Source organism: Myotis lucifugus, unplaced genomic scaffold, assembly GCF_000147115.1.
Source record: "Myotis lucifugus unplaced genomic scaffold, Myoluc2.0 scaffold_0, whole genome shotgun sequence".
Classification (NCBI taxonomy): Eukaryota; Metazoa; Chordata; class Mammalia; order Chiroptera; family Vespertilionidae; genus Myotis; species Myotis lucifugus.
In genome coordinates this window covers 34,251,561-34,274,431 of record NW_005871048.1, presented here as the reverse complement: position 1 = coordinate 34,274,431, position 22,871 = coordinate 34,251,561, and the positions used below count along the sequence as shown (strand labels likewise).

The 22,871-nt window shown below is 40.5% G+C and overlaps 1 protein-coding gene across 1 annotated transcript; it reads left to right on the top strand.

The window, feature by feature from the left end:
• The first annotated feature begins 1,085 nt into the window (after positions 1 to 1,085).
• ATP6AP1L (ATPase H+ transporting accessory protein 1 like) lies at positions 1,086 to 21,648 on the top strand. The gene is made up of 6 exons (XM_023751172.1): positions 1,086 to 1,142; positions 2,619 to 2,854; positions 10,752 to 10,802; positions 13,791 to 14,031; positions 17,642 to 17,934; positions 21,563 to 21,648. The coding sequence occupies exons 1-6, from the start codon at positions 1,101 to 1,103 to the stop codon at positions 21,573 to 21,575; spliced, it is 876 nt and encodes a 291-aa protein (XP_023606940.1). The 5' UTR covers positions 1,086 to 1,100; the 3' UTR covers positions 21,576 to 21,648.
• Positions 21,649 to 22,871: the final 1,223 nt, after the last annotated feature.

Here is a 22,871-nt window from a genome sequence, read left to right as displayed (position 1 = left end):
TAGGACACTGGGTCTTAGCCGAAGAAGCCATGAGAGGTTGTGGGTATATAAGAATGAGTCTTTATTGCTGAAGCCAGTGGCCATATAACCATCATACAAGAACAGTTCTCACAGCAAAGTCCATACAGGCAGGCAGCCGGACACCAGCTGGTAAATGCATATCTTTCCCATAAAGCAGCATTAGTCTCTGTACCCATAGCTGAGCAGCCACACGCTGCCTCCTAGACTTACTGTCTCACATCATAGTGGTACCTGACCTCTCTGACTCAGCAGCTTCTCCTGTCTCTCCTGCCCAGCTGCTCTCTCTAGCAGACTTCTTCTCACTCCATCCTCAGCCGACTCTAGCCTACTCCAGCCAACTAGCTGGTCAGTAACCTACTTTTATTTATTTTTATTTATTTTTCTAAAATATATCTTTATTGATTTCAGAGAGGAAGGGAGAGGGAGAGATAGACAGAAACATCAATGATGAGAGAGAATCATTGACCGGCTGCCTCCTGCATGCACCCTAATGGGGATCGAGCCTGTAACCTGGGCAAGTGCTCTCGACTGGAGTCAAACCTGGGACCCTTCAGTCTGCTCTATCCACTGAGCCAAACCAAAGAAGGCTTCGTGCCAACAGTGACATCAATCATATTGACTACAGAAGGACACAGTGTACCATGTGTCCTTGCACCCACTCATGGTATCTTGGCCTGATCAGAATTCCCAGGCTCAGAGTCCTTGGACATTCCAATTAGACTTATGCTCAGAGTGGCCCTTGGTCATTCTAATATATTAATAACAAGGCCTTAATGCTCCGACCGGCCTTGACTATCCGGGGACCTGGCATGGTTCCCACATAAGCTTTTCTGCCTTGTTATTGATTATCTATACGCTGCTGTCTTAACAACATCCATACATTTTAAAGTTCGTGTCATCGGGAGGGCCCTTCCTTCCCCGCCCTGTTGGGGTGCTTTAGCCTATTTCCTTTTCCGTGGTCCCACCCCTGTCTACCTAGCTTCCTTCTGTCCCCTCAACTGATTTACATGAATCAATCGATGACATTCAGCCTTTGTACTCCTCTCATTTATTTGACAGATCAACAAAATAATGGAGATATGAAACCAATCCAGAATTTCACAACAATACCAGTCACACAGGTATGGATATGTTAGGAAACTAAATTATGTCTTTAAAAATTTTAAGCATTTCAATCAGGTCAGAGCCACTGTGAAAATAAAAGTAATTCTATTAATAAATAATATTCTGCTTGAGCTTTGGGTGGGGAAATGTATTATGGTAATCTTATAGTTGAGAAAAACTAAAGTTTCACTTCTCTTACATATTTCATTACAATAGTTAGTTTTACTTTTTTTTAGTTAGTTTTACTTTCGTTGCTTTCTAGAGGGAATCACTATAGGACCATTTTATCTTTGGTTACAGGCAAGCTTGCATTGCTGCTGCCTGTTAAATTTCTCTTTGTACTTACACTGGAGGAATTGGTATGGAGTAGTTATCTAGATAAGTGGATCTTCTTTCAGATATATCCCTGTCTTTGTGACCTCCAGAGTCAGGTATGGAAGTGCCTTGTCTTAGGCTTCCTGGAAATCAGCAAAGGTTTCATAAGAATTAAAACAGTGTTAGAATACTAGTTTGCTAGTTTATGTATATTAAGTAATCTGGAGCTGGCACTGTCCAAGACAGTAGCCATTAGCCACATGTGGCATTTTAATTTAAATTCCAAAGTAATAATGCTAAGTAAAATGAAAGGTTAAGCACTTTAGTTGCACTGGATACATTTCCAGTGCATTATGCCACACCAGCCTTTGGACAGTATAGATATAGAACACATCCAGTATTGGAGATTGTTCTGTTGGACATAATGGTCTGGAGAATTATGCTTGATTTCTAAAAACCTCTTGTTTTCTTTAACATTAATTTCTTTATTTAAAGTCCTACATTATTTGGGTTCTTCTGATATTATTTTCTGATGAGAGTACTGCAATTATCATGACATGATGAAGTTTTTAAATTAATAGACTTAAGTTTACAGAAAAAAGTGGACAAAAAGTATAGAAGGTTCTTATATACCCTCTCAATTCCTCCCTCCTCCAATTTTTCCTATATTTAACATCTTTCATTAGTGTGGTACATTTTTTAAAATTGATGAGCCAATATTGATAAATTATTATTCATTAAAGTCTATCGTTTACACTAGGATTTATTCTTTGTGTTGTACATTCTGTGAATTTGAACAAATATATAATGTTATCTATTCACCATTACAGTATTATACAGAATAATAGTTTCATGGCCCTAAAAATCTGCATCCCTGCTTTCTGCCCCAGCAAGTGACATTTTAAAGTCTATATTGATAATGTTATTGGAAAAGTTGGGTTTTTGTTTGTTTGTTTTTTAATTTGGTCTTTTCCATTTTTGGTGCTTTGTGGAAATGGGTTCATGTACCTTTCAAGTATACTTATCTTGTAAGGCTTGCTATGATCTGGTCCACTTATCTCCTTTGTCCCATAATAATATGGATTCTGGATAGAGAGATCAATTTCAATAGTTTGTGAATTAGCCCTTTTGCTTCCAGAAAGCATTTTGTCTCTTATTTTGTTTATTTGGTTAATTAGGCCCTGAACTACAATCTGAGCAGACAAGGGCATTTAGTAAAAGAACCTTGGAATGCATTCAGCCATGACAGCCCAGTTAATGTCTCCATGGATGGAATCCCTTGCATTCTCTTTTGGGCCAAAAGAATAACAATTAAGTTTAAGAACCAGATCTGGCTGGACCTTACAGAGGAAACTTTTGGCCAGAAGGCAACAGTGGATGCTACCAACTCAAATTGCAGTGAAGAAAGTGCCAAGTAAGTTGACCATTTCATCAGATGGTTCCTTTTGGGTTATTGTAGTCTATTAACTGGACCGTCCAGTTTTCTGTCATTTCAGAACAAAGAAGTAGGTTCCTTTGTATATGACCTGACACACATCCATCAGGAAATTTTTAATAATCTACAATGAAGACCAAGTCAGAAATTAATTTTTAAAAATGTGTTAGTTTTTTGTCTCAGCACTTTTCTTCTGAATCATTTAGCTGATTATTATCTTGTGGGAAATCAGGGCTCCGAAAATGAAAGTTGTCAAATGCATTCTGAAAAAGAGAAAAGGATTCCAGGCATGATATCAGTTCCAAATGTGAGATGTCAAACTGCGTTGGTCTCATCAGGGAGGAAATTTGATATCACAGGGCAGAATCATTCCAGTGGGTGAATGAAGAAGACTGATCCTGTATATACCCAGGAGAGGAATTGCTGGATCCTGCTCAGTTCTGAAGTTGCAGAACATGGTCTGTTTAAAAATATGCTAGGGTACCTTTAAATGGCCAAATGTCAGATAATTCTTTTTTTTAAATGAAATTTATTGGGGTGACATTGGTCAACATGAACATATAGGTTTCAGGTGTGGGTTACTATGTTACAAGATCTTTATATTGCACATGTGCTCACCACCCAAAGTCAAATCTTCTCCCTCCTTCTCTCCCCACCCCCTTCCCTCTGGCAACCATCACATGCTGTTTGTGTTCATGAGTTTCAGTTTTATATCCCACATATGAGTAAAATCATATCGTTCTTACCTTTTTCTGACTGACTTATTTCACTTAGCATAATGTTCTCAAGGTCCATCCATGTTATTGCAAATGGCCCTTTTTCATTCTTTCTTATGGCTGAATAGTATTCCATTATGTATATGTACCACATCTTCTTTACCCAACCCTCTATCTCGGGATACTGGTTGTTTCCATTTCTTGACCACCATGAATAATGATGCAATGAACATAGGGGTGCATATATCTTTGCAAATACATGATTTTGAGGTTTTTGGGTATATACCCAGGAGAGGAATTGCTGGATCAGAAAATTGAGAACAGATAATCCTTTAGGACATTTCAAAGTGATTAGAATAATTACATTTGATTTGACATAAGCAGATTAAACAAATATGCCTTTAGAGGAGGAAATCAATTGCCAATGCCTTTCTCTGCTTTTCAGTTGTCCAAGCAAAATTTTTTGCTTGTATTTGTTTTGGTCCAGGGGGAGGAAGTCTGGCATGTCCCACTTATTTCCTGAAAATCTTCTTGCTTTCAATATTTACTGGTATAATGGAGGATTTTGGAAGATTCTGTTCTGGTCTGGTTTAGATGGGCAGAATGCTTTATATAAACCATAACATACTGTGTGTGTGTGTGTGTGTGTGTGTGTGTGTGTGTGTGGTCTTTTTATATTTATATACTTTGGCTGAAAACACTTTTTTCTTGAACTTCAAAAATTCTTGATGTTGGGTAAAATGGCTTATATTAATATAAACTTACAAGTTTTATTACAAGTCTTAGTAAGTACCTTGTTACTCAGAATAAAGCTCTTATTAGGGAACTATGGAATTGTAAGCATCCAGGGTCCTCCCAGATTTGTTGATTCTGTTGCAGCTGACTATCAGAGACTCCAGTACTGCTGAGAGTTTAGGAATCTTTCCTCAGACACTAGTCAGTTCCCTACAGGGCTTGTTATTGGCAGTCAGCTGCTCAGAGAGAGGCTGATTGCCTGGGGATGTCTTGCCTATCCATGTCTGACTGACCCTCCATGATTCCATTTATTCTGATCTGAGGCTATTTGTGGGGAAGAACAGAGCACCATCGGATTTTGCTGGGCTTTAGAAACCACAATGATCACTGGGATCCCACAGAAAGAATGAAAACTTGGCTTCTAACCCGAGTTCTGCCAGTGAGCTCTGTGACTTTACAAAACTGGAGCCACAATAGAATCATCATCTGTGAGATGGAGGTGATGGCATCTATTAACTAACAGCCAGGAGCACTTATAACCATGGTCCAGGTGTTGTGCATGGACTTCACAAGCTTGATGTTTGATATTCCTCACAGTACTATTGCCAATAAGTCCCCGAGTCACAGGTACTATTATTGTCCATGTTCCAGATGAGAAAGTCAAGGCATCTAGAGCTTAGAAAACTTGCTAAGATTATACAGCTTATATGGTAATAGGGCTGGGGTCTAAAACATCTTTAATGATGACATTCAACCTCCTCGTTCTTGGCCCTACTTCTTAAGGTAGTGAAAATCAAATAAGGAAATATATGGATAAGAACTTTGAAAACTTGTCAAGTGTTACTCAAAGTATCTTATTTAATAAAAGCCTAATATGCTGAGTGTCTGGTCATCTGGTCGTCCATTCAACCAATCAAAGCGTAATATGCTAATGATATGCTAAGGCTGCTCAACCACTCACTATGACGTGCACTGACCACCAGGGGGTAGACCCTCCGACCGGTAGGTTAGTTTGCTGCTGGGGTCTGGCTGGGACTGAGTGAGATGGGCCAGACATGCCCTGGAGCCCTCCCTGACTGGCCAACCTCCCGCATCCCTCCCTGGCCCTGATCATGCACTGGTGGGGTCCCCCAGCCTGGCCTGCACTCTCTTGCAATTCAGGACCCCTCAGGGGATGTCAGAGAGCCAGTTTCAGCCCGATCCCACAGGCCAGACCTCTAGTATGTTAGAAGACCTTCCTAACATACTAGTGGTAACTAGTGTAAAATAGTGTGTAGTTACCTGGCGGAGAGGCCCAAAGAAGTTTTGGGTTTCACAATGCACACATTAATGATTGGGTGGAACCTGACTTTTTTCTTCTTGGTCATCGCTCTAGAATTATACTCAGGGCAAGAACTGAGTGTGCAGCATCTGCTTCCTCCACGGGGATAAGGGAGGCTTCCCAGGATGTGAGGTGGTCAAGGACCAGCTGCTGAGACTGAGTGTCTGTCCCTGATTCCTGACTGAGCATGCAGTGCTGGCTAAAAACTCATGTCCTCAAGAACCAGAAAGGGAGTTGCTAAAAGAAAAAACTTAAGCAAGGTCATGTAAGGTCAAAAGCACAGATTTTAAAAAGATGAACATGTTTTAGTGCTTGAAAACACAATGTTCAGGGAAAGGCAAATTGTTGGCAGACAGATTTCCAATGGAAGTCTTGTTAAATAGTCAAAGCCCTACAAATAGAGCATAATCCTAGTATCTGTCTATATTTTGAATTAGGCAGTTATAGTCTGAAGAATTCAGAATCCATTTTAAACATGGGAGGTAGGGAGTTTGGAGGAGTAAAATAAGCTCCTTTTTGAGTGACTTGCTAGGTTGCATTTCTCCTGTGTGTATAGTTTACCACGCATTGCCTGGCACTTAACGGTTGCTCACCGAATGGTCATTGAATTTGCTTTGTTAAAATCAGGTCTCATGTTCTTTTTTAAAAATTGATTTTCTGAGAGGAGAAGGGAGAAGGAGAGATAGAAACATAAATGATGAGAATCATCAATCCTGCACGCCCCCTACTGGGGATTGTGCGAGTGCCCTGACCAAGAATCCAACTGTGACCTCGTGTTTCATGGGTGGATGCTCAACCACTGAACTACACCAGCAGGCCTCATGTTCTTTACTCTGCAGCGGAGCATGTTAACAGCTTTCACTAAAACCAGGACTGCTGGAGAAAACTCAAGTGTCAGAAGCGTGGGGGCTGTTGAGCTTCTCCCTCAGGAGAGGAGGACAGAGATTAGGGCATCTCAGCATGGCTTTGCTTTAGCAGCGGTTCTCAACCTGTGGGTCGCGACCCCTTTGGGGGTCGAACGACCCTTTCACAGGGTCGCCTAAGATCATCGGAAAACACATATATAATTACATATTGTTTTTGTGATTAATCACTATGTTTTAATTATGTTCAATTTGTAACAATGTAATTGGGGGTCACCACAACATGAGGAACTGTATTAAAGGGTCTCGGCATTAGGAAGGTTGAGAACCACTGCTTTAAGGTTTAGTTTGTTAGCTGTGGAGCCAGTTCATGGGCAACTACACTATTCTGATTCCTTGGAAGAAGTGACCAAATTCACAAAGTACTACTCAAGAAATGCATTTTAGTGCTTTAAAATATTTTCAGTAATTTGTAATAGACTATTAAAAATATTGCTGAAAACTTACTTTACTGAGTAAATTACCCTGTAAAGTATTTGTAAATGAGTGTATCTAAGGTGGTAAGCTTTTGATTTTAGATAAATAAAATTTTTCTCTTAACAATCTTATTTATAAAATTTATTCTTAAATATTCCTCTCCCCTTTTCCATAATAGTATTAAAATCACTTCACTCAGTCACTGACATTTTTATATCTTGATAAGTAAAACCAAATTAATGAGATTATAAATGTGCAGTATTTTTAAAGCTTCTAATTGGGCATTTTATTGCTTTTTTGGTTTTATAATGAGATATGATAACTTCTATACATTATAATGTCATACAGCATTGGAATCCTTTGTGCATTTAAATTTTTTATATTTTTCACTTTCAATTATTTATTTAGCTTTTTATCATTCATATTTTAACCTATTGAAATGTAAATGAAATACACTAAATAGCACTTATTTGAAGTGTACAATTTGATCAGTTCTGACATATGTGTATACCTATGAAACCGTCACCACAATCAAGACAGCAAATGTCCATATCACCCTTTAAAGCAGCGGTTCTCAGCCTGTAGGTCGCGACCCCTTTGGGGGTCGAACGACCCTTTCACAGGGGTTGCCTAAGACCATCGGAAAACACACATATAAGTACATATTGTTTTTGTGATTAATCACTATGTTTTAATTATGTTCAATTTGTAACAATGAAAGTACATCCTGCATATCAGATATTTACATTACGATTCATAACAGTAGCAAAATTACAGTTATGAAGTAGCAACGAAAATAATTTTATGTTTGGGGGTCACCACAACATGAGGAACTGTATTAAAGGGTCGCGGCATTAGGAAGGTTGAGAACCACTGCTTTAAAGTTTCCTTGTGCTTCTTTGTAACCATCACTCCTGCCCTCCCACCTCTCTAGGTAACCACTGATCTGCTTTCTGTCATTACAGACTAGTTGGTGCTTTCTAGAATTTTATGTAAATACAATCATATAGTGTACGTTCTTTACCTTTAGCTAATGATTTTGATATTCTTCGATGTGGTGCATGTATCAAGGGTATGTTCTTTTTTATTGCTGAGTAGTATGTACGTCATATGCATATACCACAACTTTTTCATCCATCCATCTCATGATGGAAATTTGTTTTTTTCTCCTCAGAGTGGAATAGCTGGAACACATAGTAGGTATATGTTTAGTTTTTCTTTTTTTTTAGTGTAAATCAAATTTTATTTATTTTTCCCATGCAATAAACATTAATATTTCAAGAAAAACTATTTTAAGTATAATGTTACATGCTGTTTAGTTTTTAAAGTAACTGCCAAACTTTTTTAAAGTGGTTGTACCAGTTTCCTTTCCACCACCATTGTATGAGAGTTCTAGTTACTTCACATCCTCACCAACACTTGGTATGGTCAGTGTGGAACTGTAGAGAAAATATTTTTGTTTCTGCATGGCTAGTAATTTCTGAACAACTTTTAGTGGAACTTGGGTGAAAAGATAAGCCTCAGGTTAGTAAGAGATTTTCCTCCTTAGAGGAATGTGTTTACAGGTCAAGTAATAATAAGCTCAGGGCTGTGGAGACATTCCAGGGCTTGGAAACCCAGAGAGGCTTCTGATCTTCCCCTTGGAGACATACATTTACATACCATGGTTTTGGACCTGCAGCCATTTGTCCCTTTTTATAATTGATTTTTTTTTTTTTTAGAGAGAGAGAGAAAGGAAGGGGGAGAGAGAGAGAGAGAGAAACATTGCTGTGAGAGTGAAACATCGATTGGCTGCCTCCTGCACGCTCCCTACCAGGGATCAAGCCCACAACCCAGGCATGCACCCTGACCAGGAATTGAATGGCAACCTTTCTGTGCATGGACGATGGACACACAACCCACTGAATCACACTGGCCAGGGCAGCATTTGTCTTTTTCTCCCCTCTAAAGTATATTTTATTGATTTTACAGAGAGGAGGGGGAGAGGAATAGAGAGTTAGAAACATCGATGAAAGAGAAACATCGATCAGCTGCCTCCTGCACGCCCCCTACTGGGGATCCAGCCTGCAACCAAGGTACATGCCTTTGACCATAATGGAACCTGGGAGCCTTCAGCCTGAAGGCCGATGTTCTATCCACTGAGCCAAACCGGTCAGGGTTCATTTGTCTTTTTTATGGTGAACTATTTGCTCCCATCCAAAGACTAATGAAACTCACCTGCTTACATTTCTGTGGTAGATACCCAGGATTCTTCCCTTCTCTCTTCCCAAAGAAAATTTTTGGCACCAAGGAAGCAGATGTGTCTCTCCTCTCTCAGGAGGTGCTGCGGGACTGCTGCCACTCTCCTATGTAAACTCCCAGATTCACAATGTTACGGGACAGGAACCAGACCCAGAGCATGTTTGTTGTGGGCTAGCCAGTAATGTGGGGGTTCTTGATTTTGTGCAGGAAAGATTTCACAATATGAGTCCAGGTGATTTTGAGAGTACTTTCAATAAAGCTGGGACAGTGAAACAAGGGAGGTCTTAGGATAGAAGAAGCAACAGGCAGGACTGCTTTGGTTCACTGAAAAGTCAGAGTAAAGGAGGCCTTGGAGACAGGTTCAGGGGGGTAGGCCGGGAAGAGCTGCAGCTGCCCAGTGCTCCCCTGGTTGCAAGACCCTTAGAATTTAGGAGATGCATGGCTGAGAGGTGAGAAAGGCTTGGGCATGATCCTGGGAGGGAGAGCATGCTGGGGTCCTTCATCTTGAGGGTTTTAAAGCCTGGGAGTTTGGGGGAGGATCTCAATAGAATATTCATCAGCTTTATGCTGATGCAGCAGAATGGGATTTACTCCCCTGACTTCATCGGTTCTTAGGTGTGCTTGGCACAAATGGCACTAATTGGATTTTTGTTATTTATCTCCCTGAGTAGGATGATTTAAGCTATTTACCTTCTGGTTGGGGAGAAGTGCAAACCATTTACTCTTAAGTGTCCTTGGTTAGGGAAGATAGGATTTGGTTATTTACTAGATGGCTGTAAACTGCGTGGCTATTTAACTGTCTGTCTCAGTTTCCCTGTTCTGCTTGTCCTGGCTTACTAGCCTGTCTCAGTAATTCTGGTGCTCCTCACCTGCATTACCAATCCCAACATGTGCAGGGTGATATCTGGGAGCCACATGCGGCTCTTTGGCCCCTTGAGTGTGGCTCTTCCACAAAATACCGACTTCTGCGCATGGGCCACGAAGTTTCAATCGCATGGGCCACGAAGTTTCAACAATGTACAGGGCTTACTTAAGGCAAAGAGAAACTTTTTGCTAACAAGTTATATGCCCAGGGCATGACTGCCCACCTTGACCGGCCCAGTTAGGAATTTATGATCAGATTACCCTGTGAGGTTACTTTCCATAGAACCCCTTTTTTAGTGCATAGGTTGTCTTATTATTGTTGAGTTGTTAATGTTATTTATTGTATTCCGGATACAAATTCTTTATGCATATATGTTGTGAATATTTTCCCCCATTCTTTGGCTTGTTTTTTTTTCTTCCTAATGATGTCTTTTGAAAAGCAAAGTTTTTGAATGTAATAAAGTACAACTATTGATTTCTTTTATGGTTCATACTTTTGTGTTTTTTCAAGAAACCATTGTCTATCCAAATTTGCAAAAATGTTCTTCTTTGTTTTTCCTATAAGTTTTTTAGTTTTAGTTGTTACATTAGGTCTATGATTTATTTTGAGGTGATTTTTTAGTATAGTGTGAAGCGCTATATTGTTTCTGTTTTCTTAGGTTGTCTCTGAAATTTGACGATGCTGAAAATCCCAAAGGTCTTGAGATAAGGTAGGTATGGATACCACTTTGGAGTTCTATAGGTTCAGCACTTCAGGTTAGTTCCATATAATTTATTCATTCAACATGTAAGTACCAAGGGCCTGCTCTGTGCTAAGCAGTGACATGTGAAATGTCACAGCTACCTAATTACACTGAAAAGCCGGTGGTGTTCTGTGATGGGATCTTATAGTCATGCTTTCTTTAGTTTTTACTAAAGCATCTGTAGTTTCCTCATTTAGGGACCTAGAGAACACATGAACACATGAACGTGAGAATGTGTAACCATTTTCACCTGAGCAAAGAATAAAATATATTTAAAACTCCAAGAGCTAAGGCTCCAGTTTGAAGTTATTTTCTGCATGGCTCTTTACAGTGAATCACACATCATTTAATGATAATGAAAAAGTGTCTGTTAGCTGAATCCCCCAGTGGACAGTCGGCACAGGCCTACGTTTTTCTGTGTTTATGTATGGAAGGATATAGCTGCCAAAAGGGATTTATCTAAGCAGTTGGGAACTGTTCTAAGGAAGGGGAGAGGGCAGCAATTTTAAGGGATTGCATTTTTTCCTTATAAAAATACTAGAGGCCCGGCACACGAAATTCGTGTGCGGGTCCGGTCCCTAGGCCTGGCCTGCAATCAAGGCCATCTTACCCAGCTGCCCGCAGCCGGCCCCACCCCCCGCCAACACCTAACCCCAGTTCCCCGTGATCGGTGCTTGATGGCCAGGGGAAGGGACCCAGAGGTTGGCTATTCCCACCTGCTTGCCGGCCCTGCCCCCACAGTGGGTGGCCATGAGGTGATTGGAACCTGCCAGCCAGGGAAAGAGACCAAGAGGTGGTCAGTGCGCCTCATAGTGACTGGTCCAGTGGTCATTCTGGTCGTTCTGCCATTAGGGTGAATTTGCATATTACCCTTTTATTATATAGGATAATGTTCCCCTTCCTGTAAGACCAGGCTTTCAGTGGAGGTAGTGGCTTTGTCTTTAACATTACTTGCAAAACCAGCAGAACTTGTTAGGAGCAGTCTTCCCGGAGCTGTGTTCTATGAACTACTCCTGATCTGTGAAAATGTAAGATTCCTCAGAAGAGGCATTCTTTGGTCAGACATGTTTGAGAAAGACTGCACACCATGTGCGCCTCTTGGAGACTCACAGTGTAAATTTGTATTTAAATAATATTTTTTATTCTCACCTGAGGATATGTTTTTATTGATTATAGAGAAAGAGTAAGGGAGAGAGAGAAACATCTATGTGAGAGAGAAACACCCACCAGTTGCCTCTCATATGCACCTCGAGCGGGTATCAAACCCACAACCTAGGTATATACCCTGACCAGGATTCGAACCCACACCTTTTTGGTGTATGAGATGATGCTCTAGTCAACTGAGCCACCCGGCCAGGGCTAAATTTGTATATGAAGGTTCTGTGAAGACAAGCTCCTTAGGAAGATGGTTGTGCTTGGTGACTTTGATTCACATAGTGTTTACCACCTTCAACTTTGGAAAGCTCTCTCCTCAGAACACTTGTCTGCATATAATGGAGCACCAATGTTTCACTGCCCATATTGAGGTAATGCATGCCACTACCTTTCAGAGAAACTTTATGAGAAAAATAGAATCTCACAACATATCTAAACACATATACGTATCTGTTTGATATAGAAATGAATATTCTTTTATTCAAATCATCCCCCCCCCCCCGCAAAAAAAAAATAGCTTTCTGACTGTTTTTTTCCTGATGATAAAGATATATGGCAGACACTGTCAGTACCCCATCCATATCCCCTTGGGTGTTTCCATTTGAGAGCACTATCGTCCACCAGCCCTACTTTCAATTGCCAATCTTTCTTTGTCTGAAAGTTTCCTCTGCCCAATCAGACCCACCGCCTCCCCTCCCTACCCCAGAAATCCTCAGCCAGTGACTGACAGGTGTAGAAATATCCCAGCTCCCTCACCTTCTGGTGATAACTCACAAGCATGTGTTCCCCTTTGGAGCCCAACGTCCCAGGGTTCCCCATAGGCATTAGGCCCGTTGCCCACGGTGGAAACTCGCTTGATAATGTGTCCTTTTGGCTGCCTTCCATTCTTTTTTTTATTTCTCTTCTCTCCATTCTACATCTTTTGAATGACTAAATTACCAAATTAATTTTGGGCCACCTTCCAAAAATACTTCTTGTATTTATATTCTTGTCTCAAGGTCTGCTTCTGTAGGAGCCCAAGCTAAGACAAGGTAATAATACATGTCCATTGATAACAGAAAATTCAGAAAATATTGAGATATAGAAGATGAAAGTCATCCATAATTCAACCACAGTTTATAATCACCATTAACATTTGATCATGTATTTTTTTTATGTGAAAAATGATCACAGCAGATGTACATTATAATGTGTTTATGGCTGGAGAATATGCAATTCTACAATAGCTAAGAATCAGGGCTCTTGTCTGCAGATTGACTTCAATGCCCAGCTCCAATACTTACTCTCTGAGTGAACTTGCACAAGTTATATATTTAACCCCTCTGTGTCTTAGATTCCTCATCTGTGAAATGCGGATAATAATATTATCTATCTTTATTGTTGTAGTGGAGATGAAATAAGATGTATATGAAAAACATAGAGTACTCAACACAAAGAGCCATTGCTGTTAATTTTGATCATTATTTCTTTAGCTAATTCTATATTGATGTCCACTTAAGTTTTTCTCAATGTTTTTAGCAATAATAAAATCAAGTGTTAATTCCAAAACAGAAAAAAGCCAATATTTTTGTGTTTTTCCTTTTGTAGGAATTGTATTGCTACAATCTGGGGGCTGCCTGGTCTTTTGCTTTCATTCCCACCCAGCAGGAAGCTCTTGTTCAGAACCATCCTAGACTCTCTCTTTGAGCCACTTCTTCTATCTGACAAAAGAGGGCGAGATTGCTCTGTTTATAGATGATGTTCTGTGTCAGCAAGTGTAAAAGTGCTTTGGGGGTAATACTGTTTTATATTTGTTTTCAGATTCACTCTTACCAATTACAACAAGTTTTCTCTGCAGAGCTGGTTTAGTTTGCACCGAGTTGAGATTATTTTTAATAATTCAATCCAAGCAACTTTTAATGCAACTGGCATATATGCTCCGTCAAGTTATTCCTACCACTGCCAGCACGTCAGCAGCCAGCAGCAGTATGATGCCCTCCTGCTGCCCAGCGACATGGATGATATGTCAAGCCTGTGGGAGGTCACTTTCATTGATTTCCAGGTAATAAACTATTATACATGCTCCTGTGTGTTTTGTGCCAGAGAAACTCAGTATTTGTTTGAAAACACCTGACATAGAAACATAGGTGTTCAAGGGAAAAAGAGAAGTGGATACGTTTAAAATAGTATTTCTTTTTCTTTATCCTCCAAGTCTAACATGAGAAATGGAATAGGATAGTCTTTCCTTTCCCTGCATACGCCCCATCCCTCTTGATTTTACATTTAGGTTTATCCATTCACTAACAGATTATCAGTGAGGAATGCCAGCAATCTAAGCCCCAGTGAGGCTGTGGCCCAGAGCCCAGTCACTGACACTTCCTGGAGTGAGAAGCCCTTCTAGGGAAAGGAATTACCAGACAATTATTTTATTTCCTTCAGGGAGTGGAGCAGTGATCCTATCAGGGCAGATAAGAAGTATATCTATAGTGTGAGTGACAGCTTTGGCAGTTAGCGTAGGAATGGAGCTGTCAGCCAGGGAGTCAAAAATATCTCAGAGATCCTCTTGAAAGTATTTGGGGAAAGGCATGGGGGCATAAGAGGTTCCTTTTCACCACCAGGATCTCAGGCTCAGAGATGTCTGTCAAGTTCTTTTGTCCTGTTTACCTGTGAAAAAAGCTTTAACTTGTTCTTGCAACTCACTGAAATAGCAGGCAGGGTTGTCCCTTTTCCAATCTTTCACATATATATTTACCCCCTCCCCCCAGCTTGGAGAGGTATGGTGTTGATGAGAGGCGATTTGGCATAGGGAAGGAGCTTGCATTTTGGAGCCTGACAGTCCTGGTTTCCAATTACTTCTCAGCCACCTGGGCAAGTTACTTCACCTTCTCAATTTCAGATCTATCTTTATGGATGTAAAGAATTCATGGCCTAATATATGTAGCAACACCAGGACCGTGTCAGGCGTGGATTAACAATACTACTTACGAGTCCCATCTGTGTGTCAGCCTGTTGCAGTTATTTTTCCAATGAGGTGACTGGAGCACTGATTTGCATCATTTTTCAAAATGACATAACTGGTAAATGGTAGAGACAGAATTTGAATTCTGGACTGTTTGGCTCAAAGACACTTTAATACATATTAAACATATATTTAATCTATTTTAAAATATATATATACACACACACAGTATATATATCTTGCCCCTTTAAAAGAGAAGCAGGCAGAAAGGGCAATGAGGTGGTAATAATGAAAACAAGGAATAACTCACACACAGTTTCACCTAATTAGAACAGAGGAAGTGACTGATCTTTACAAAAATATATTTTTATTGATTTCAGAGAGGAAAGGAGAGGGAGAGAGAGATAGAAACATTAATGATGAGAAAGAATCATTGACCGGCTGCCTCCTGCATGCCCACACTGGGGATTGAGCCCACAACCCGGGCATGTGCCCTGACCGGATATCAAATCGAACCATGACCTCCTGTTCATAAGTCGATACTCAACCACTGAGCCACACCAGCTGGAAAGAAGTGACTGATTTATGCCTCCACCTTGTTCCAGAAAGGACTTAAGATGACTCATACACATACTATAATAAACATAACTTTGCAAAATAGGCAAAGACATGAAGGTTAAGAAAACCAAAGGAAGAAAAGATCAGTTAGATCTGGTGAGGTTGGTACATAGAACCACAAGACCATCTGTGCGCCCTGGCTAGAAGAGGCTCAGTCATTTGATCCTGAAGCTTTGGAGCAGCCAGAATAAGAAAGACTCACCCAGTTACGTGCTCGTGGGGTCCATAAGACTACTAAAAGTGTGTGTGTGAGGAGCACGTCCGTCCCTGGTGCTGTGCAATAAATAGGTGCCAACATTTTGGACAGCAGCCTTGGTGTGAACACAGCAATCTCCAGTCCAGAAAATGGATGGAGAACATATCGTTCAGGCAGTCTCTGTAGATACTGTTTGATTCAACCAAGTCTTGTTAAGAATGACATGGCAGTCAGTGTGAGGACATTCCCTTGGGCTAGAGTTGCAGCATCAGTGAGTCCATCATTCGTAACTGAGGAGCTTGACTCTTCAGGCGCTGATCTGGAGACTGGCCACTTTACCTCTTCATTGAGGGGGCAGGCCAAGGGTCGCAGAAGCCGGGCCAAAACTCTCCTTCAGAAGCTGTTTTGGATTCAGTCTAGAGCACAGACAATTGGAGGAGCAAGGCCCCTAAGGTCTGTGGCATGATGAGTGGCTACAATCACTTTAGCATGGAAAAATGCTACCATGCCCACTTACATCATAAAAATGAATTCTCAGTAAACCACATGGATAATTCAATTTCCTGATGTACTTCTTTAAAATTAACTAGGTGACTGAGTGAAGGGACACAGTGCAGCGTTACGTTCTAAAAGCCAGCTACATGTGGGGCTGCCTTCCACAAAAGATTGCTCCCTTCAGAGTAGTTGCTCTGCAGCCTTGTTTCTTTCATTGTGATAGTATTTGGATGTCAGGGCCAGTTGTTGATTTGAGCTCTCCTTGTTCCAACTAATTAAACCACTTCATTGTGCATATGGGGAAGCTTTCCTTTCTATTCTCTGGGTAGGATGCAAGGAAGGACTGCTATACAGCTCTTCCAGAAACAGTACCAAGTCAGTAGGGCACAACAGATAAAGAGGGAGAGGTAGTGATGGGAGGGAGAAGAGACAGATCACACCAGGAGTTATGGGGTAGGAAGTGACTCTGAAGCCAGACTGCCTAGGTTTGAATTATACCTTTACTATACGTAATGTCGTGTGACTGGGCAAGTTACTTAACTTTTCTGTGCCTCAGTCTCCTCATCCATAAAATAGGACTAGAATAATAATGTACTCACAGGCTCCTGTAAATGTTAAGTGAGTTAAGGCAGCATTAAACCTTAAATAACTGTTAGCTTTTAATATTTTCTGTTTTATGTCATTGGAAATCATGTTATCTTCCCTTAAAAGAGTCTTCCTGTCTAATTTCTATCAACAGAATCAAAGGTAGACGAACTAAGACTTAAAATTCTTTGTGAAATTTATACTAAAACATAAAATTTGAGTGTGTTTGAATTTTAGAGACACTACAGCAGTTGTGGTTTTAGGTGAATGAGAACATTTCTTAGAGTCTGATTAAAAGAAGTTTTATTTTAGATCCTTGGAATAAAGGTTTTATTTCAGAGCCTTGAATTTCATGAGCTTCTTAATTATGGCAGTCATACATCCTAGAGGAGTTTCTGGGTCAGTCTTGATTTAAAAGTCAGTTTCACTGTCCTGTAAGCACACTCACACTTGTTAGATCATGGGCTTAAATTATTCTATAAATATGAGGCTAATTAGGGGTCCAGAACCCCAGCCTGACTGGGAAATATATCTTAGGAGAAAATTTGTCATTTTAGCTCTTCTTTTTCTTTCTCTTTTCTTTTTTAAAAATGTATTTTTATTGATTTCAGAGAAAAGGGAGGGAAATAGAGATAGAAACATCAATGATGAGAGAGAATCATTGATCAGCTGCCTCCTACATGTCCCCTACTGGGAATCGAGCCCGAAATCCGGGCTTGTGTCCTTGACCGGAATTGAACCCTGGAACCTCCAATTCACAGGCTGACGCTTTATCCACTGAGCCAAAACAGCTGGGGTGTCTTCTCTTTCTCCTGACAGATCCAAGGCTTTACCATGAATGGGGCACAGTTTGCCAAGGCCCGAGACTGTGCCTCTCCCTTCTCACCAGCTATTCTGATTGGCCTGGCCATGTCCTTGATCCTGCTGCTGGTTCTGGCCTATGTCCTACACATGCTCATCTACCTCCGGCATCTGGACAGGCACTACGACTTCATCACCTCTCCGGCCCACTTCCCCCAGCTGAAAGCTCCAGATGCAGCAGAAGAGAAGGAGCTGCTGAGGAGCCAGGGAGTTGAAAGCTATGAACTGAGAACCCAACAGATCTGCAAAATGTACGTGTAGTAGCCCAGGCATCCCCTCCTACGAAGTCCACAGGGGGCTTAGAAAGGAGTTGTTTCTATTCTGTGTTGTTGGACTTCTGATGCACAGTTTTGACCAAATGGCTTGATTTTTTAAAAAGTAAATACATGTAAAAAATACATAAGTATCCACTCACCTACTGAAGTAAACTTGGGGCAATAAAAAGGAATTGTCAGGAATCCCACAAATCCCACAAAGATAAATATGATGGTTCATTGCCCCAAAGCTACTTTGAAAGCAAGCGGATGTTTGAAGTTAGGGAGATGAAAAACACACAAAAAACACACCAATGCAATACGAAGAAGGGAAAACACTTGTTCCTTCTTGCCTGTGCCAGTTTGGATGTGATAAGTGTAGAAATAATAAATCCAAGGTTATCTGGAAGATCTGAATTTAAAATACTTTGTAACATAGTTTGCATTTTTCATAAATTATGTCACAATTTTGTTTTCAAAACTAGTCTTTTTTTCTCATTCATACAACTGTTTAGTGGGACTCCTATTAGTATAGTAGATCACTTTATTTAAGGTGATTTTTTTAAGAAACTAAGCTTTAAAAAATATATGTATTTTTATTGATTTCAGAGAGGAAGGGAGTAGGAGAGAGAAACATCAATGATGAGAGAATAATTGATCAGCTGCTTCCTGCATGCCCCCTACTGGAGATCAAGCCCGCACACAACTTGGGCATGTGCCCTGACCAGAAATCAAACCATGACCTCCTGGTTCATAGGTTGATTCTCAGCCACTGAGTCACACCAGTCTGGCTCAAAGGTTTTCTTGTCACTTATTTTGCTATTCAGAGGAAGCCCAGTTCAATCTGTGAAGTAAGGGTAGTAATCCTGGTAGCATTTTTACCTTTTCTATCTGGTTGTGATGTGAAGGTTCACCCTACTTGTCTGATTTAAACCTCCATTAGCTCCCCTGGGTGCCACTTGAAACAAACAACTGAGCTAAGTAAGAACAGTGTATTTGCTAGGCAAACACAGCTTCAAGGCAAATCCCCTGAACCCACTTCCAATGAGATAGTATCCCCTAAACTCTTCTTTAATAGGAAATCTGTTGCCACCACTAATCTATCTCCCATTTCTTCCACATGGATTTCCCCATAATCTTTTTCAGTTCTTAGCAGATACTGGAGATTGGCTCACTCTGCATCTTCACCAAAACCTCTCTAATAGGCCTTCTGTGTTAAAGAGATCTTAACTATAAAAGGTACATTGCATTTCCCTAACGAGGTTTCTATACATGACCTTGCTTCAACTGATACCCTCGCACAAAACGTAGACTGCAGATAGGAACAACGTGGGAAGCAGCGGTGGCGGGGGGAGGCGGGGGGGAGGGTGGGGAGGGTGGTGTCAGGCACAGGGAAATTGGATCTTCAGGGCAGTTGTGCAGATGGATAATCTAGTCTCAAATAGCAAATGACAATGGCTGTGGGATTTCTGATAGAACAGTCTCATGTTGGACTTTCTTCTGGCTGCATTCTTGATTGTGAATATAGGTTTGGTTCCAGCCCTCTCAGAATTCTGTAAGCTTCTAAAACTGTATGGTGAATTCCTTTCTGTTTTAATAACAGAATTTAATTAATTATGTTTTAATAGATTGTGTAGTCTACAACCAAGAGTCTTGATTTATGTACTTATTAGTACAAAAGATGATTGTAGGGAACAGACCTTCAAGAAAATGGGAATCTGGGATTATCTGACTCTGTTTGACTTAAAACCAGTGAGGATTCTGTTAGCATTAGAGAATAGAAAATTGATAGCCCATACCATTCCTTAATGAAATAGATTTGCACTGTGGTCGCCTTGATAGTCCAATGGTGGTACAGATGGCTGCTGTGTTAGGTTATAGGCCCATGAAGAGTAAACATAATTTACTGTTCAAATAGGAGGTCACTTTTGAAAGTGAAAGGGAGTGTCAACAATTGCAAGATAAGATACATAAACAGGATGGTGCCACACAAGTTGGGATATAAAATCACCCCAGGTATGGGTGATACCCTGAGGGAAGGCTGGCTCTTTCTATCTGGGCTGCAAGGCTTACAGAAAGAAAATAATAGCTCAGGATTTTAAATTTGCAGCTCAAGGTGAAAAATCTGGGGAGTTTCTGTGACTGATTTACAAGGATCTCTCATCTCTTGTCAAGGGGCTGACAGTTGAAAATCAGACCGAAGTCTGATCCTGCAAATTGGTAAATTGCATTGCAGGTAGAATTCATAGCTTGCCAGGCCTCTTATATGAACACGAGAGCATTGATTACAAAAGAGAGGAACCTTGAAATAGGAATGGTAACTTTTGGGAGAATTTAGATGACTTTAAGGAGGTTGACCCTCCAAACTCCACTGAGGTTTTCTTGCTGGCAGAAGTAGCCCCCGAGAGAAGAGTCTATTCCCGCCTTGCTTGAAAACTCCGCGAAGGGCCTCACCAGAGGTAGTTACTTGGCTAGTGTGTGCCATTTTTCTTCAATGCCTCTAGGCAAGTAGAGTCATGTTCTAGCATATCCCAGGGAACCAATTGCAAAGTCAAATCTGAGAAAATAAAATTGCAAGGGTTTGCTAATTTATGCAGACTTGGGGGAATATATGTGGGAATGGATTCTGAAGGTGCTAACTCAGAGAGTGAGGTGTATAATTTTAGATTGGGCTGAATTTTTTTTGAGATAGTTTTTCTTACTAGATTTTGGAATAAATGTGCTGATTTGAACAACTGGGAATATTTTTAACAATTTTTTTCAGTTAGTTGATTAAAATTTGGACTCAACAGTGGCATACACTAAATGAAGTTGATACCAGAAATCCCTTGGCATGATATAGAGAAATAAAATAAATTTAATAACATAGAAAATTGGGATGTAGGAATAAATTTATCATACTTTCCCCTACATAATTATTTTCCTCTGTGAAGGCCTAGAAAACATTTCTTTTTGTCATAACACTGTATAATACATTGGGAACATAGCATCGGCATTTTTGAAGCACTGTAGTGGCTGCCTCTGTGAGCTGTAGGGGAAGGTAGGAGATACTATCCTAGAAGTGGAATCCTAGTCTCAGTAGGGATGCTGGGATTCTGGAATGGCAGAGGTCAATTAGCAGCCAGCAACCTCAAAGGGCTGAAGGGCAGGAGTGTTAATCAGATTAGATTATGTTTATTAATAGTAAAATAATTTATGAAAAATCCACTGAAGTGCTGCTGCTGCTGCCTCTTCTTCTCTTTCTCCTCCTCCTCCTCCTCCTCCTCCTCCTCCTCCTCCTCCTCCTCCTCCTCCTCCTCCTCCTTATTCTTCTTCATTATCATCATCATCTAATTCTGGTTTAAAAAAACCTTACTGAGCCATCATAGTGTCTTCCTAGAGCTGAGACTGCTTGTAACTCAGACTCCTTGAATGAAATAGGGACCTCGTTAAAAAGGATTTATGGTCTTCATATCTAATGTTGAGCATTCTCATAAACAGTTTTATACTTGTCAATTGGTTTCTGTATTTTTACATTACTTATGGTGTGTTCCGATCTTTGGTAAAGAATTTACACTGTTCCCATGGATACCTTTATTATCAACCCAACAGGTATGTGATTATTGCCCTGAAATTGTTATTACAGGAGAATAGCCTAAGAGATGTCCGTCTTCCTGGGACGTCTGGAACAATATGGCAAAGAAAGTGATGTTTGATAGGAGGAGAAGTTGACCAGGTAGGTAATGTGGAGAAGGACAAAACATAGCAAAAGGAAACATATATGTAAATACTGGACTTTACCATGTGCAGAGAACTATGCAATACATGTATGTGGGTAGGGACATATAATGTATTTAGAGGAATGAAGAGAGGGAACAGATGATTCCAATTCTGTTTAGCACTCAACTAAATAATTAGAATCTTGACTTCAGGTAATGGTGAGGCCCCCAAGAGGATTTTAAGCAAGATAATTACATGGTATGTAAGTGTGTATAGAATAAGATAGAAATGGCAATCAGGAGATTATTGCAATAGTTCAGACAGAAAATGATGGGACCTAAACTAAGACAATGGGGTGGGAGGAAAGAGCTACAAGAGGTATGTAGGAGGTTGGTTCAAAAAGGCTTGGCAAACATTGGCAAAACACAAATGACTGGTAGGTATCTTATGTGGGGTGCTGGGTGGATGGTGATGCCAGTCTCTATAATCAGGGAGAAAGGGATGAAAGGAGTGGGACCTGTAGGCAGGTCCTATAGTAGAGTTCCAAGTATGAATCTGGGACCATACGTTTATAGAAAGGTCTTGACTAGAAAATTGGAAATGTAGCAGAAGCTGTCACCCACATACCTTTACCATTTCAGTGTATCCTGGTGGCCCCTTTTCCATTGCCAATAACTACCCTCAGAGGTAGCTCTACCTGTGTTCATGGAACGTTAGAAGCACTGAAGAATTAATGCCCTCCTTGGAGTAGTCTTCATCCAGTGACTCTTAGGAGTTGTATATAAATACTCCAGTCATTTGCCCCTTGACTGAGATCATTCTAGAGTGTCTTTTACACCATTTCCTGGAGTTCCCAGCAAGACTAAACTTTTGCCCATTGTGATATCTTGCTTGATAATGTTCACTTTATTGATTTCCTTCTCTGCCCTGTTTTACTTCCCTGCTTTCCTAATGATATTTCCTCGTGTCACCTCCAAAATAAAGGAGTTGTATGCAAATTCTTTTCTCAGGAGCTCAAATTAAGTCAAGCACTGATGGGTATAGGGGGAATCGAGGTGGTAGTGATGATGGAGAAATGAATGAGATCACCGGAGGAGAAAAGATAGGCTGATAATAGATTTCAGAGGACCCATCATTTATGGAGTCAGATGAGGAGAAATCTGAAAAGGAGCTAGAGTAGGAGCAATCTGAGAAGGAAGAAGTCAAACCATGAAAAGAGTAGTGTCTCAGAAATC

What these genes read in the sequence shown, in the direction of transcription:
- ATP6AP1L (XM_023751172.1), top strand. Translation starts at nt 1,101, where the DNA reads ATGAAACCAATCCAGAATTTCACAACAATACCAGTCACACAG. An exon ending in TGCAGTGAAGAAAGTGCCAA is followed by an intron (nt 2,855 to 10,751) that starts GTAAGTTGACCA and finishes CTGTTTTCTTAG; the next exon opens with GTTGTCTCTGAAATTTGACG. An exon ending in TCACTTTCATTGATTTCCAG is followed by an intron (nt 14,032 to 17,641) that starts GTAATAAACTAT and finishes TTCTCCTGACAG; the next exon opens with ATCCAAGGCTTTACCATGAA.